The 16,631-nt window shown below is 47.7% G+C and overlaps 3 protein-coding genes across 3 annotated transcripts in view; 2 read left to right on the top strand and 1 right to left on the bottom strand.

Annotated features, from left to right (window-relative positions):
* LOC144611953 (Golgi reassembly-stacking protein 2-like) overlaps window positions 1-6,101 on the top strand; it is a 40,905-nt gene extending 34,804 nt beyond the window's left edge. The window contains exons 9-10 of the mRNA XM_078431311.1: window positions 1,408-1,536; window positions 3,693-6,101. Of these exons, the coding sequence (XP_078287437.1) occupies window positions 1,408-1,536; window positions 3,693-3,904 (341 nt within the window). The 3' untranslated portion in view covers window positions 3,905-6,101. The remainder of the gene's footprint in view (window positions 1-1,407; window positions 1,537-3,692) is intronic.
* Window positions 6,102-9,761: 3,660 nt separating this feature from the next.
* Window positions 9,762-16,631, bottom strand: part of LOC144612058 (HIG1 domain family member 1C-like) — a 7,451-nt gene continuing 581 nt past the window's right edge. Inside the window, exons 2-4 of the mRNA XM_078431579.1 lie at window positions 15,055-15,157; window positions 10,930-11,061; window positions 9,762-9,893 (exon numbers count right to left, since the gene is read on the bottom strand). Coding sequence (XP_078287705.1) covers window positions 9,841-9,893; window positions 10,930-11,061; window positions 15,055-15,151 — 282 coding nt within the window. The 5' untranslated portion in view covers window positions 15,152-15,157 and the 3' untranslated portion in view covers window positions 9,762-9,840. The remainder of the gene's footprint in view (window positions 9,894-10,929; window positions 11,062-15,054; window positions 15,158-16,631) is intronic.
* csad (cysteine sulfinic acid decarboxylase) overlaps window positions 16,529-16,631 on the top strand; it is a 49,624-nt gene continuing 49,521 nt past the window's right edge. The window contains exon 1 of the mRNA XM_078431575.1: window positions 16,529-16,554. The gene's annotated coding sequence lies outside the window, so the exon portion shown is untranslated. The remainder of the gene's footprint in view (window positions 16,555-16,631) is intronic.

Here is a 16,631-nt window from a genome sequence, read left to right as displayed (position 1 = left end):
TATCATATCATATCATATATATACAGCCGGAAACAGGCCTTTTCGGCCCACCAAGTCCGTGCCGCCCAGCGATCCCCGTACATTAACACTATCCTACACCCACTAGGGACAATTTTTACATTTACCCAGCCAATTAACCTACATACCTGTACGTCTTTGGAGTGTGGGAGGAAACCGAAGATCTCGGAGAAAACCCACGCAGGTCACGGGGAGAACGTACAAACTCCTTACAGTGCAGCACCCGTAGTCAGGATCGAACCTGAGTCTCCGGCGCTGCATTCGCTGTAAAGCAGCAACTCTACCGCTGCGCTACCGTGCCGGGAACCTTTTCCCCGGGATGGAAATGATAAATACTCGAGGGCACAGCTTTAACGCGCGAGGGGCAAAGTTCAAAGGAGATGAGCGGGGCAAGTTTTTTTTATTTACACAGAGGGTGGCGGGTGCCTGGAACACGCTGCCAGAGGTGGTAGTGGAGGCAGATACGATAGTGGCATTTATGTGACCTTCAGATAGGCACATGGATATGGAGGGATAGTGTCAGAAAATTACTGCAGATGCTGGTACAAATCGAAGGTATTTATTCACAAAATGCTGGAGTAACTCAACAGGTCAGGCAGCATCTCGGGAGAGAAGGAATGGGTGACGTTTCGGGTCGAGACCCTTCTTCAAACTGAGGAAGGGTCTCGACCTGAAACGTCACCCATTCCTTCTCTCCTGAGATGCTGCCTGACCTGCTGAGTTACTCCAGCATTTTGTGAATAAATACCTTGGATATGGAGGGATATGGATAATGTGCAGGCAGGTAAGAGTCGGTCTTGGCATCATGTTCGGCACAGACATTGTGAACCGATGGGCCTGTTTATGACCGAAGGGCCTACTCCAAAGACGTACAGGTGTGTAGGTTAATTGGCTGGGCAAATGTAAAAAGTGTCCCTAGTGGGTGTAGGATAGTGTTAGAGTGCGGGGATCGCTGGGCGGCGCGGACCCGGTGGGCTGAAGGGCCTGTTTCTGCGCTGTATCTCTAAATCTAAAAAAATCTAAATGTGAAGTTCTATGTTTAAATATCCTTGTAATACTTTGGGGTTTATAATTTTTTTAATCAAAAAGATTGTTTGATTATCGTGTTGATACGTGTGGGGGAAGCTAGGCTGCAGATAGATGGTTTGCAAACTGCTTCATTGTAACTGGGCAGCACCCATGATTTTCTACTGTCTACGTCCTGCTGGTATAACTGATCCATGCATTCCGAGGGCTTTTGTTAAAATGCGACCTTTCTGCCAAAGTATGTGAACAACTGGATAGCAAATGCATTGATTTTACACCGTTGAGTTGAAGTTCACATTTTCTTACCCATCCTTCTGCCAACTGGTCAATTTGTGGTAGCTTGTTTTTTTTCTCCCCCCTCAGGTCTGATAACTGCACCTCCCATGTTTACCAACCTACCTAATTTTCCAAATCTAAACGTGGCTTTTCCCAACCTTGCTATGGGGACAGTACCACCTGGAATGGGAGGAAATCTTGTGAGCACGTCTGCAGGTAAAATGTTGAGTGATTTGTATTTTGTTTGGCTACTGGTGAGTGGGCTGTGGAAAATAATGTTTTTATTTTGGATTTGCTTCGGTTTATTCCTTCCATAACTAATGTCCCATCAAATTAACCAGCCAAATGGAGGCAAAAGAAGCTGCAAATGCTGGAATGTGAAGCAAAGTGCTGGAGGAACTCGGTGGGTCTTTTTAGTTTAGAGACCATGCGGAAACGGGCCCTTCGGCCCACCGTGTCCCCGCCAACCAGCAATCCCCACACACTAGCACTATCCTACACACACTAGGGACAATTTTACATTGATACCAAGCCAATTCCTCTTCTGTGATGTGGACTCCCCTCAAGACATCACTATTAACATCCCCAAGTGCAGTAGCACCCATGTCTTTCTCCATGGTAAATGCAGACGAGAAATATTCATTTAATATTGCCCATCTCCTGTGGCTCCACACATAGATGACCTTGTTGATCTTTCTATTCTCTCTTTCGTTACTCTTTTGCCCTTAATATCTAGAATCTCTTTGGATCCTCCTTTACCTTGTCTGCAAAAGGTATCTCTTATCCCTTTCCCCCTCCTGATTTCCCTCTAGAGTGTACTCCAACATCCCCTATTCTGCTCAAAGGATTCCCTTGATCCCAGCTGCCTATACATGACATATGCCGCCTTTTCCTTGATCAGAGTCTCAATGTCTCTTGTCATCCACCATTCCCCACTCCGACGAGCCTTGCCCTCAATCTAACAGGAACATGCTGGCCCTGAACACTCGTTATCTCGTGTTTAAACACCTCCCACTTACCAGATATCCCTTTACCTGCAAACAGCCTTCCTCAATGAACTTCTGAAAGTTCCTGTGTAGTACGTTAAAAATAGCCTTGTCCCAATGTAGGACTTCAACTGTTGGACCAGTCTTCCCAGCTTCCAGAATTATTTAAAAACTAACAGAATTCAGGTCACTGGTCCCAAAATGCTCTCCCACTAACACTTCAGTCACCTGCCCTGCCTTATTTCCCAAGAGGAGATCTAGTTTTGACCCAGCTCTTGCAGGATCATGTACCTATTAGTCATAGAGGATGGAAACAGGCCCTCGGGGCCAACTTGTCCATGCTGACCAACATGTCCATCTGAGCTAGTCCCATTTACTAACATTTGTTCCATTATCCCTCTAAACCTTTCCTATCCATGCACCTGTCCAAATGTTTCTTATATGTTATTATGGTACATCTGGCAGCTCATTCCATGTACCCACCACCTATGAAAAGGTTGCCCCTCAGGTTCCCTTTATATCTTTCCCCTCTCACCTTAAACCCATATCCTTTGGTTCTTGATTCCCCAACCCTGGGTAATTCACTCTATCTATTCACTCAGACTGTGCATTCACTCTATCTATTCCCCTCATGATTCTGTACATTCCTACATACACCTCGGGCTCCAGTGCACCAATGGAAGAGTCCTAGCCTGCCTAAATCTCCCTATATCGCAGAGCCTTGAGTTCTGAAAACATCCTGATAATTCTTCTCTGCACTCTTTCCAGCTTATTGATGGGGAAATTTTCCCCAACACACTTAACAAATTCCACCCCATGAAGCCCTTACTCAAATCCCCCCCCTGCTATTACAACCCAATATTCTTGCAGCTATCTGTGATCTCCCTATTCATTTCCTCCTCTAATACCTGCTGTATATTAGGGGGTGGGGATGAACTATCGTAGTTATTTCCATCACAGTGAGGAGGTGACTGGAGGAGACTCACTGTGATGGATATTTCTTTTGTTTGGTGTTGGTTTATGATTGTATGTGTTATTGCATATTTTTATTGCTTATTTTTATTGGTCTTATTGTTGAACTGCGGGTAATTTTTCATTTCACTGCACATTTATGTGTATGTGACAAATAAATTGACTATTGACTATTAGTTGTACCAAAATGCATCGCTTGCACTTGCCGATTAAATTCCTTCTGCCGCTGCTCTGCCCATTTTACCAACTAATCAGTATCTTCCTGTAACTGAGAAAATGCTAAAGTAACGGAACAGTTTTGGACATGTGCAAGTGGTAGTCAACTGCATCTCCCTCTGCTTCGTGTTAGATATGCATCATTTCTGGGATTTGGCCTTTAATTCTGTTGTTCTGTTTTTTTTTAATCTGTTCCAGATTCGCCCTTGTCAACTACCAGTCCACTGCCACGCCTGGCTTTATCAAACCTCCCCCCCATCGATCATGCCATGACCCCTGTGCTTCCGGCCTTCCCCACAGTGCCACCATTTTGCCCCATCCCTTCGACTACCTCCGAGAGTATCTCCGTGCCGTACCATTCTCAGTGGAGCAAAGTCTCGGACCCTGCACCCGCAGTAGCTCAGGAGTAGTCTCCTGCCAAAGAGCAGAGATGAAAAGTTGTCTTCCGCACTTGCAACGAAACTGGCAGAAGGGTATAATCTGTTCAGAAAGCACTAATAAACTACTGAGGGAAGCCTGCCCCAACATGAGTAATACTGCCACAGATTCTGACTGAATAGAAACCAACCTAGTTTATTAAATGAGAAAGGCTTCCCAATCTAGCAATATGTATGTAGTTGTCAGTCTGACTTTAGCAGCATGACAATCATTTAAAGAACTTCATCTCAGATAAGCTCCCATCATCCCAAACTGAGCATTGCATCCCATACGTCAAATCCCGATACAGAAACACTCTAAAATGTTTCACACTATGTGACTCCTCCCGTCCCTGTTTTCCACAACCTAGTGCACACACAATGTTTTCACGATAGCACAGCTCAATCCTCTAGCATGTTACGGTTTCTTGTATTTTTCTAAAGAAAAGTATTTTGTATGATGTTTTAATGACTGCTCTGGCATTTTGCCGGAGCACGGAGCTGAGAGTTGATTGAAGTTTGAAGTAAAGCAGTTAATGAAAAAAATTCTGCTTTTTTTTTGGTCGTTGAATTAGTTTCTTTAAATCTACCAAGTATAGATTTCGTTGCAGCCTGAATGGTTAGAAGTGCAGGTTTTCCGTTTTTATCCTGTTAGTGACTGGTCCAAACATAGCCTTGAGCTGTTGTCATCAACACAGGGACCTTTTAGTTAATATGTGTTAATCGATATTCAGCAGTAATCACAAATGACAGTATTGCAGAATGCAATCAACTGTGTTTGTCCAGAAAAGATGCTGTTGGAATATTGTATGATTTGGTGGTTACCTGTTTTGTGTTGGTGTATGACCACATTGTGATCGTGATTTTATTTCAGTACTGCACTCTGCATTAACATGAGGTGAAGATGGTTTTCTAAAAACAATTGAGATGCATGGAGAGATGGATGAAATAACTGGTCAGCAAATAGCACCTTTTTCTATTTGCACTCATTTTTCAGTCCCCTCCTGATATTCTGTTTCCATAAAATGATCTGATTAAATTAGATGAGCAGGAGGTTGGTATCACAAGAAAGCAAGTCGCCAGTTGATGGGTTTCTCTTTGCTGCAACCCGTTTCTATCCAGTATGGTGTGAGATGGGTGCCTTGTATCCACAGTGGATCTGGTCTGACTCTGCACATCATTCCTAGCTCTGTGCTTCACTCTGACAGTGAAGAAGGCTGCTCGTCCTTAGGGAAATGTGGGAACGAGGGAAGCCATTGTAACTCCTCTATCCAGAGCTAATCTCTCATTTGGAAATAAAACATAGTGTTTGAATTAATAGACTGCTTCTGGTTTTGCGAGATTTGGCAGTTCTTTTCTTTTCCAAAACACCGTTACACTGTTCCCCCCCCCCCCGGCTTTTTTCTACTGGTCCTCCAGACTTGTCCAACAAATTCATTCTGCAGTCTCAGCACTGCCTCTCAGCGTGTAATTTTAAAACTTTGCCTGTTGGAAGATTTCTTGTAGTGTGTTGTAAAGTGATAACACCACAGAGGATGTTTTTTAGCTGCTTCCTCTTGTTCCCTATCACTCACCGAGTTTGACTACACCTTGCATGCAAGTGGATTATATATGCTTTCTGAAAGGAAGCTAGTTTAGATAGACCTTTTTGCATAGAAGTACCAAAAGTGACCAAATATCTTGTAGAACTGCAACGATTCTCCTCTTCATTTGAGTGCAGAACAGTATATTTCAGTTGAAGTTTTGATCATTTAATTTTTTTATTCCGATACGGGACCAATATATTTGAAACTGAGCTCTAACAGTATTAAGCCACTCATCGCATTGCTTCTATAAAGTGAGTGGTTTGATTCTAATGTTACCGGCCATCATGAAATGTTTTGTTATGCGACCAACAATGTGTCACTGTGACACAGCAAGAACCTGGCTGACTCTGGACTCCATCTCAACTTGGCTCCAAGCTACTGGTTGCAATAATTCGAGCACAGTACCGAGTTTTAAATGACTTATTTGGGGGCACTTGGATTGTAGTTCAATGGCTTGAAAGTTCGGTATTCATTTAGACATCTTACTAATGTCCTACTATGATTTATTTTTTAAAAGTTTACTGTTTACTGTGAAATTACCCTTTGCTATAAATGTTTAGTCATTTGCTTTGAGTGCACCAATAAAGATGGTGTTTGATGTCTTGTTTTCTGTGGTTTGGGTTTTCTTCAAGCACTTTACATTTTGTACATTTGAAAGCCAACTCCAAGGGTATTATGAAAGGGATACTGTACATCCTAAACTTGATGCACTTTGCTGACATTAGTATTATGATCCAGTGAGTTTAGACTTTACTTTAGAGATACAGAGCTCTTTGGCCCACCCAGTGATCATCCCGTACACTAACCTACACGCACAAGGGACAATTTTTTCACAACTTACTAAAGCCAATTAACCTACAAACCTGTACGTCTTTGGAGTGTGGGAGGAAACTGGAAAAAACCAACGAGGTCACGGGGAGAATGTACAAACTCCATACAGACAGCACCTGTAGTCAGGATGGAGCCCGGGTCTCTGGTGTGGTAAGGCAGCAACTCTACCGCTGCACCGCCCTTGTGGGTTGTAATTCCCAGCTTCCCAAGGAACCTTGGACACTAAGCCATTGGCCAAATGTTTTAAACTCATCTTGCAATCAGAACTCCATTGCACACTAATTGAATTGACAAACAGCATCAGTCTGAAGTGCACTGCAAAAGAGTACCACTCCAATCATGGTCCCGACTAAGCAAGCTCCCTAGGTTCAAAAGTCTCCTGTCAACAAAAATCAAGTAGGTTGGCTTCTCTCTAGGACTTCATGCAAAAGTGAAACATTCCACTGTTCCATGCATGCAGTGTCGCAGAGCATAATTTAAGGGCATTTCAACTCTCCTGATCATTTCTTGCAGGTCTCTGAGGAAATGACAAGATTAACTATCCCGATAGATCTGGATGAAGGCTATTCTTCACTCTTACCCATCCTTTGAAAGGCTGAGTTTCCATTGCACCTCCCCCTGGTTTAAGGCGGCACGGTGGCGCAGCAGTAAAGTTGCTGCCTTACAGCAAATGCAGCGCCGGAGACCCGGGTTCCATCCCGACTACGGGTGCTGTCTGTACAGAGTTTGTACGTTCTCCCCGTGACATGCGTGGGTTTTCTCCGAGATCTTCGGTTTCCCCCCGCACTCCAAAGATGTACAGGTATGTAGGTTAATATAGGATAGTGTTAGTGTGCGGGGATCGCTGGTCGGCACGGACCCAGTGGGCTGAAGGGCCTGTTTCTGCGCTGTATCTCTAAACTAAACTAAATAACTACGTTAACTGACTTTGTCATGTCTCAAGTGCTTGTGCTGTTTTGCACGGGTTTCTTGGATATCAAGCTTTGCAAATCCTGCCAGTGTACTGTCCATAGTTAAAAGCAATTGGAACCAGCATTGTTTAAATGGCCTCTGCTTCCCTATGCAAGCCCATTTTAAGTGTTAGTTTTACTTGATAAAGATTTTCATGACATCAAATTTACCTTTCCACTTTAATTAGCATTTCTCACTGCCATGTTGGTATGGATTAATTAAGTGTTTGACTGATTGAAAGATGCAGCATAGAAACAGGCCCACTGAGTCCACACTGACCATTGATCACCATTAGCACTAGATCTCGGCTATCCCACTTTCTCATCCACACTGGGTGGCAATTTACAGTGGCCTATTAACCTACAAACCCGCACGTAATTGGGATGTGGGAGGAAGCCTAAGCACCTGGGGAAGACTCGCACAGTCACGAGGGAAAACGTGCAGATTCCACACAGACAGCTCCTGTGATTAGGATCGAACCCGAGGCTGGCGGCGTGAGGCAGCACCTCTATCAACTGCTCTGGAGTCTTTCTCTGAAATTCACTCCCAATTGGGAAGAATCCCAATTTTCCGTGTTAGCTCGCTCTGAAACCGAGATTGGCACCACTCCATCCTCTGCGTCACTTCCAGAATGGCATTTTGCTTTGGTGACCAGAATTGGACGTGTTTGTCTTGGTCCTGTCTGAACAGGTCAACGTAAAGTTTAAACATGATGTTTCACACCTGGTAGTGTGTGCCAACTCTTGATGTTCACTTTAATAGTGCTGGGAGCGATGCATGGTGACCTTTTGCTCATTTATACCCATTGTTAAAGATGATGGATGAGAACTATTTCAAGTCTGTCTCTGTTCTATGTCCTGTTGAATTGTTTATTTGGATTGGTGTCAAATAACTTCCACGTACCTGTCCCAATGTCTTTTAAATGTTGTTATAGTACCTGTCTCAATTACCCCTCCTGACCATTTGTCCCATATACCCACCACCCTCTGGGTGCAAAAGGTTGCCCCTCAAGTACACAGTGAATGGTAGGGCTCTGGGGAATGATGTAGGAGTGCAGGTACATAGTTCCTTGAAAGTGGCATCACAGGTAGATAAGGTGGGCAGGGCAGCTTTTGGCACGTTGGCCTTTGTTCGTTTAGTTTAGAGATACAGTGCGGAAACAGGCCCTCCAGCGATCCTTGCACATTAACACCATCCTACGCACACGAGGGACAATTTACACATACACCAAGCCAATTTACCTACAAACCTGTACGTCTTTGGAATGTGGGAGGAAACTGAAGATCTTGGAGGAAACCCACAGGGAGAAGGTACAAACTCCGTACAAACAGCACCCGTAGTCGGGATCGGACCTGGATCTCCGGCGCTGCAAGGCAGCAACTCCACCGCTGCGCCACCGCACCGTACCGCCCGAGTCTTGAGCATAGAAGTGGGGGCGTCGTGCTACAGTTATACAAGAGTTGGTACGACCAAAATTAATGAAGAAAGAGGGATAAACTGAAGTGGGTTCTGACAAAACAGCATGAACCAAGGGAGAGGAAGCCATGTGCCCTGCACATCCTGGAGTCATGTATAAAGCCCTGCAGGGGCTGAGTGGAAAGCTTTGATCCACTCGCTCTATCAGCAGGAAGAACTCTGTAGGAGGAGGGAAATCAAGTTGCAGGACAGTGTGGAAGAAGTGCGATGAAGGGTATTGTGCAGTATATCCAGATGCACTTTCCCCATACTATAACCTTTGACAGCACACTGATGTTTGAGCACTTCCAGGTAAGATAGGTTCACCTGCACCTCCTCCAACCTCATCTATTGCATCCGCTGCTCTAGATGTCAACGTCTCTACATCGGCGAAACCAAACGCAGGCTCGGCGATCGTTTCGCTCAACACCTTCGCTCAGTCCGCCTCAACCAACCTGATCTCCCGGTGGCTGAGCACTTCAACTCCCCCTCCCACTCCCGTCTGACCTTTCTGTCATGGGCCTCCTCCAGTGCCATAGTGAGGCCCACCGGAAATTGGAGGAACAGCACCTCATATTTCGCCTGGGCAGCTTGCAGCCCAGCGGTATAAACATTGACTTCTCCAACTTTAGATAGTTCCTCTGTCCCTCTCTTCCCAGTTCTCCCTCTATCTTCCTGTCTCCACCTATATCCTTCCTTTGTCCCGCCCCCCTGACATCTGTCTGAAGACGGGTCTCGACCTGAAACGTCACCCATTCCTTCTCTCCTGAGATGCTGCCTGACCCGCTGAGTTACTCCGGCATTTTGTGAATAAAGACCTTTGATTTGTACCAGCATCTGCAGTTATTTTCTTACACTTCTTGAGTAGGGAAGTCACCAATCCCCGAGCTGCTCAAGGGTCATGGTAAATAAGGTTCAAACAACTGTGTGTGGTCATGAAGACCAGAGGAAGAAAGCTTTACTGAAAGCTTCAACTAGCTGAAAACACAGTGCACATCTGTCCTCGCTGTGAGGTATGTGCCATGCTTCTGAAATCCACGGCAGAGCGGTTAAATAAGTCGAGGCTTGACTCCAACTCGTAAACAAGTCCTCTTTTTCCAAGGATTGCTACCCTTGTCGAGGTTTCCTGAGGTAATCATTAAACATAGAGTAGACGACACCTGGAAAAGACAGAACATTTACAAGACGATGCTGTTGCAACAGAGTTTCTGGAATTTTGAACTGCTTCTTAAAGTCCTGACTCCCATCTCCACTCTGCTCACTTGCTCAAGGACTGATAAGATAGAGTCACAGTGTGGAAACTGGCCCTTCCACCCATCTTGCCCACAACTGATCAACATGTCCCACCTACACGAGTCCCACTTGCCTGCGCATCCCTGGCGAAAAAGGAAGGGGCGACGTTTCGGGTCGGGACCCTCCTTCAGATTCTCCAGAGATGTTTCACCTGCTGCGTTACTCCAGCTCTTTGTGTCTATTGCTAAGTGATAGGTGGATACAGGTGAGGATGCGTTGATTTGGCAGATGGGGATGGGAAAATGGGACAGAAAAGAGAAAGGAGTGAAGGGTGAACCCAAAGGGACGGCCATAAACATAGACATTGTGTCTATCTTTGGTACATACCAGCATCTTTCTACACATTTTGTTTGCTCCACCTATCACCTGCCAGGCATTTCCCCACCCCACCTCTCTTATCCAGCTTTCTCCCCCTACTACAATCAGTCTGAAGAACATAGATACCATAGAAAATAGGTGCAGGAGGAGGCCCTTCGAGCCAGCACCGCCATTCATTGGGATCATGGCTGATCATCCACAATCAGTAACCCATGCCGGCCTTCTCCCCATATCCCTTGATTCCGCTAGCCCTAGAGCTCTATCTAACTCTCTTTTAAATTCATCCAGTGAATTGGCCTCCACTGCCTTCTGTGGCAGAGAATTCCACAGATTCACAACTCTGGGTGAAAAGGTTTTTCCTCACCTCAGTTTTAAATGGCCTCCCCTTTATTCTTAGACTGTGTGTGGCCCCTGGTTCTGGACTCCCCCAACATTGGGAACATTAAAGAAAGGTTCTGACCCGAAATATCGCCAACCCACGTCCTCCAGATATGCTGCCCGACCCTGAGTTGCTTCAGTGCTTTGTGTTTTACCCTTTGAGTACTGGTAGAGAACGCTGTGGGTCATTGAAGACTCATCTCTTACCCAATGTAATTGCTCCCACCACAAAGCCTTGAGCAGCCACTCTCATGTGGATGAGATGCACCGACATCTTCTGTTCTGTTTTGCGGAGTCGTTGTAAACCCAGCGCCACAATAGCAAGACATCCTGCGATACCTGGCTCAACATAGAAACAGAAACATAGAAAATAGGCGCAGGAGTAGGCCATTCGGCCCTTCGAGCCTGCACCGCCATTCAATATGATCATGGCTGATCATCCAACTCAGTATCCCGTACCTGCCTTCTCTCCATACCCCCTGATCCCTTTAGCCACAAGGGCCACATCTAACTCCCTCTTAAATATAGCCAATGAACTGGCCTCAATTACCTTCTGTGGCAGAGAATTCCACAGATTCACCACTCTCTGTGTGAAGAAAAACTTTCTCATCTCGGTCCTAAAAGACTTCCCCCTTATCCTTAAACTGTGAGGAAGTTTAAGGAAGACCACAGGGCATCAAAAAGCTTGGATGGATGCAATGAAGTGTTACTCTATTCCCGTCCTGCTCCAACCCCACAACGCACACATGATCGAACAGTGAGAGGCCTGGATAGAGTGGATGTGGAGAAGATGTTTCCACTAGTGGGAGAGTCTAGGACCAGAGGCCACAGCCTCAGAATAAAAGGTCGTACCTTTAGAAAGGAAATGAGGGGGAATTTCTTCAGTCAGAGGGTGGTAAATCTATGGAATTCACTGCCTCAGACGGCTGTGGATAACCGTCAATGGATATTTTTAAGGCAGATATTGACAGATTCTTGATTAGTACGGGTGTCAGGCGTTATGGGGAGAAGGCAGGAGAATGGGGTCGAGAGGGAAAGATAGATCAGCCATGAATGAATGGTGGAGTAGACGATGAGCCGAATGGCATAATTCTGCTCCAAGAACGTAGGAATTTACAATCCTGAGAGACCTCCCATACCAGTACAACAACTGGCAAGAGACAGATTAAAATTCAAAATGCACCCTAGCTTATGTACAAATCTGCACTGTCAACCTAATGGCCGTAAGTCAGGTCGCTCCGACGACCAGGTCACATGAGGACAAAGCTGAAGCTTGTGTTGTGTGCTGAACAGCTCGTGAGCAGGAGGAAGAATACTTCCCACAGCCCCCTCACAACCCAGTCAGTTGGATTCTCACCTCACCCAGTGTTGTACAGCGATAGACCCGTCCCCACCTGTACTGTACACCAGTGTTACACACAGACCCGTCCCCACCAGTACTGTACCCCAGTGTTACACACAGACCCGTCCCCACCGGTACTGTACCCCAGTGTTACACACAGACCTGTCCCCACCGGTACTGTACCCCAGTGTTACACACACACAGACCTGTCCCCACCTGTACTGTACCCCAGTGTTACACACAGACCCGTCCCCACCTGTACTGTACCCCAGTGTTACACACAGACCCGTCCCCACCTGTACTGTACCCCAGTGTTACACACACACAGACCTGTCCCCACCTGTACTGTACCCCAGTGTTACACACACACACACAGACCCGTCCCCACCGGTACTGTACCCCAATGTTACACACACAGACCTGTCCCCACCGGTACTGTACCCCAGTGTTACACACAGACCCGTCCCCACCTGTACTGTACCCCAATGTTACACACACAGACCTGTCCCCACCGGTACTGTACCCCAGTGTTACACACAGACCCGTCCCCACCGGTACTGTACCCCAGTGTTATACAGTGACAGACCCATCCCCACCGGTACTGTACCCCAGTGTTACACACACACACAGACCCGTCCCCACCGGTACTGTACCCCAGTGTTACACAGACCCGTCCCCACCTGTACTGTACCCCAATGTTACACACACAGACCTGTCCCCACCGGTACTGTACCCCAGTGTTACACACAGACCCGTCCCCACCGATACTGTACCCCAGTGTTATACAGTGACAGACCCATCCCCACCTGTACTGTACCCCAGTGTTATACAGTGACAGACCCATCCCCACCGGTACTGTACCCCAGTGTTACACACACACACAGACCCGTCCCCACCGGTACTGTACCCCAGTGTTACACAGACCTGTCCCCACCAGTACTGTACCCCAGTGTTACACACAGACCTGTCCCCACCAGTACTGTACCCCAGTGTTACACACAGACCTGTCCCCACCAGTACTGTACCCCAGTGTTACACAGACCTGTCCCCACCTGTACTGTACCCCAGTGTTACACACAGACCCGTCCCCACCTGTACTGTACCCCAATGTTACACACACAGACCTGTCCCCACCGGTACTGTACCCCAGTGTTACACCCAGACCTGTCCCCACCTGTACTGTACCCCAGTGTTATACAGTGACAGACCCATCCCCACCGGTACTGTACCCCAGTGTTACACACACACACAGACCCGTCCCCACCGGTACTGTACCCCAGTGTTACACAGACCTGTCCCCACCAGTACTGTACCCCAGTGTTACACACAGACCTGTCCCCACCAGTACTGTACCCCAGTGTTACACACAGACCTGTCCCCACCAGTACTGTACCCCAGTGTTACACACAGACCTGTCCCCACCAGTACTGTACCCCAGTGTTACACACAGACCCGTCCCCACCTGTACTGTACCCCAGTGTTACACACACACCCGTCCCCACCGGTACTGTACCCCAGTGTTACACACACACACACCCGTCCCCACCTGTACTGTACCCCAGTGTTAAGACAGTGACAGACCCGTCCCCACCTGTACTGTACCCCAGTGTTACACACAGACCCGTCCCCACCTGTACTGTACCCCAGTGTTACACACAGACCCGTCCCCAGCTGTACTGTACCCCAGTGTTACACACAGACCCGTCCCCACCTGTACTGTACCCCAGTGTTATACAGTGACAGACCCATCCCCATCTGTACTGTACCCCAGTGTTACACACACACCCGCCCCCACCTGTACTGCACCCCAGTGTTACACACAGACCTGTCCCCACCAGTACTGTACCCCAGTGTTACACACACACACACAGACCCGTCCCCACCTGTACTGTACCCCAGTGTTACACACAGACCTGTCCCCACCAGTACTGTACCCCAGTGTTACACACAGACCCGTCCCCACCTGTACTGTACCCCAGTGTTATACAGTGACAGACCCGTCCCCACCGGTACTGTACCCCAGTGTTACACACACACACAGACCCGCCCCCACCTGTACTGTACCCCAGTGTTACACACAGACCTGTCCCCACCTGTACTGTACCCCAGTGTTACACACACACAGACCCGTCCCCACCTGTACTGTACCCCAGTGTTATACAGTGACAGACCCGTCCCCACCGGTACTGTACCCCAGTGTTACACACACACACAGACATGTCCCCACCGGTACTGTACCCCAGTGTTACACACAGACCCGTCCCCACCTGTACTGTACCCCAGTGTTACACACAAACACAGACCTATCCCCACCTGTACTGTACCCCAGTGTTACACACACACAGACCCGTCCCCACCGGTACTGTACCCGAGTGTGACACACACACAGACCCGTCCCCACCTGTACTGTACCCCAGTGTTACACACACACAGACCCGTCCCCACCGGTACTGTACCCCAGTGTTACACACACACAGACCCGGCCCCACCTGTACTGTACCCCAGTGTTACACACACAGACCCGTCCCCACCGGTACTGTACCCGAGTGTGACACACACACAGACCCATCCCCACCGGTACTGTACCCCAGTGTTACACACACACAGACCCGTCCCCACCTGTACTGTACCCGAGTGTGACACACACACACAGACCCATCCCCACCGGTACTGTACCCCAGTGTTACACACACACAGACCCGGCCCCACCTGTACTGTACCCCAGTGTTATACAGCGACAGACCCGTCCCCACCGGTACTGTACCCCAGTGTGATACAGACAGACCGTTAGTATTGCACATAGTCTATACAACAATCCAGCATTTTGTAAAGGCCCTTCAGCCCACGATGGCTGTGCTGACTAAAATCCAATTGAATGTTGTACGTAATACTCTGTTTCCTCTTTCGCAGATGCTGCCTGCCATGTCATTGCAGTATTTTCTGTTTTTGCATGAATCACATTTCTTGTTAAAACCTAGATGGACTCATACCGATTGGAATGAACGGTGATTCTTTTGCCTTTCTCAGAAGCTTGGAATCGTCGTTGTCATCCTGAGATGAGGACCACGAATTATTAGACGGTGGCATTGTTTCCTAAGAAAGAAAACTCAATGAATAGAGAAAGTGCTGAAAGAGAAAGTAACTTGCAGAATTAGGCCATTCGGCCCATCAAGTCAGCTCCGCCATTCCATCATGGCTGATCTATCTCTCCCTCCTCACACCATTCTCCTGCCTTCCCCCCCATAACCCCTGATACCCACACTCAGACATGGATCACATTTCAACACAGGTGGCATCCATTCTGTGTGCAGCAGCCTGAATTAAAGGGAATGAACTGCATGATACATGGAGCAATGATAGACACAGAGTGCTGGAGTAACTCAGCGGGTCAGGCAACATCTGTGGAGAACATGGATAGGTGACGTTTCACAGAGTGCTGGAGTAACTCAGCGGGTCAGGCAGCATCTGTGGAGAACATGGATAGGTGACGTTTCACAGAGTGCTGGAGTAACTCAGCGGGTCAGGCAGCATCTGTGTGGAACATGGATAGGTGACGTTTCACAGAGTGCTGGAGTAACTCAGCGGGTCAGGCAGCATCTGTGGAGAACATGGATAGGTGACGTTTCACAGAGTGCTGGAGTAACTCAGCGGGTCAGGCAGCATCTGTGGAGAACATGGATAGGTGACGTTTCACAGAGTGCTGGAGTAACTCAGCGGGTCAGGCAGCATCTGTGTGGAACATGGATAGGTGACGTTTCACAGAGTGCTGGAGTAACTCAGCGGGTCAGGCAGCATCTGTGGAGAACATGGACAGGTGACGTTTCACAGAGTGCTGGAGTAACTCAGCGGGTCAGGCAGCATCTCTGGAGAACATTTTGTAGAAACTTACAAAATTCTTAAGGGGTTGGACAGGCTAGATGAAGGAAGATTGTTCCCGATGTTGGGGAAGTCCAGAACAAGGGGTCACAGCTTAAGGATAAGGGGGAAGACTTTTAGGACTGAGATGAGGACGTTTTTTTCCACACAGAGAGTGGTGAATCTGTGGAATTCTCTGCCACAGAAGGTAGTTGAGGCCAGTTCATTGGCTATATTTAAGAGGGAGTTAGATGTGGCCCTTGTGGCTAAAGGGATCAGGGGGTATGGAGAGAAGGCAGGTACGGGATACTGAGCTGGACATCCTGTTACACATCCTGTTTTCCAGCACTCAGGCAGTGGGATACCTGCTGATCAGCCATGATCATATTGAATGGCGGTGCGTACAGGCTCGAAGGGCCGAACGGCCTCCTCCTGCACCTATTGTCTATGTTTCTAACAAGGATAAGTGACGTTTCACAGAGCGCTGGAGTAACTCAGCGGGTCGGGCAGCATCTGTGGAGGGAAGGAATGGGCGACGTTTCGGGTCGAGACCCTTCTTCAGACTGAGAGTCAGGGGAGGGGGAAAGAAGAGATATCGACGGTGATGTGGAGAGATACAGAACAAATGAACGCAGGTGAGCAGAAGATGGGTTTCATCACTCATTAGGTGCACAACTGATACCATAAGATAGGCGTTTGGGATGTGTGGCAG

Source organism: Rhinoraja longicauda, chromosome 42 (assembly GCF_053455715.1).
Source record: "Rhinoraja longicauda isolate Sanriku21f chromosome 42, sRhiLon1.1, whole genome shotgun sequence".
NCBI classification, from domain to species: domain Eukaryota; kingdom Metazoa; phylum Chordata; class Chondrichthyes; order Rajiformes; family Arhynchobatidae; genus Rhinoraja; species Rhinoraja longicauda.
The sequence above is the reverse complement of the archived record's forward strand: the minus strand, read 5'-3'. Positions and strand labels throughout refer to the sequence as shown.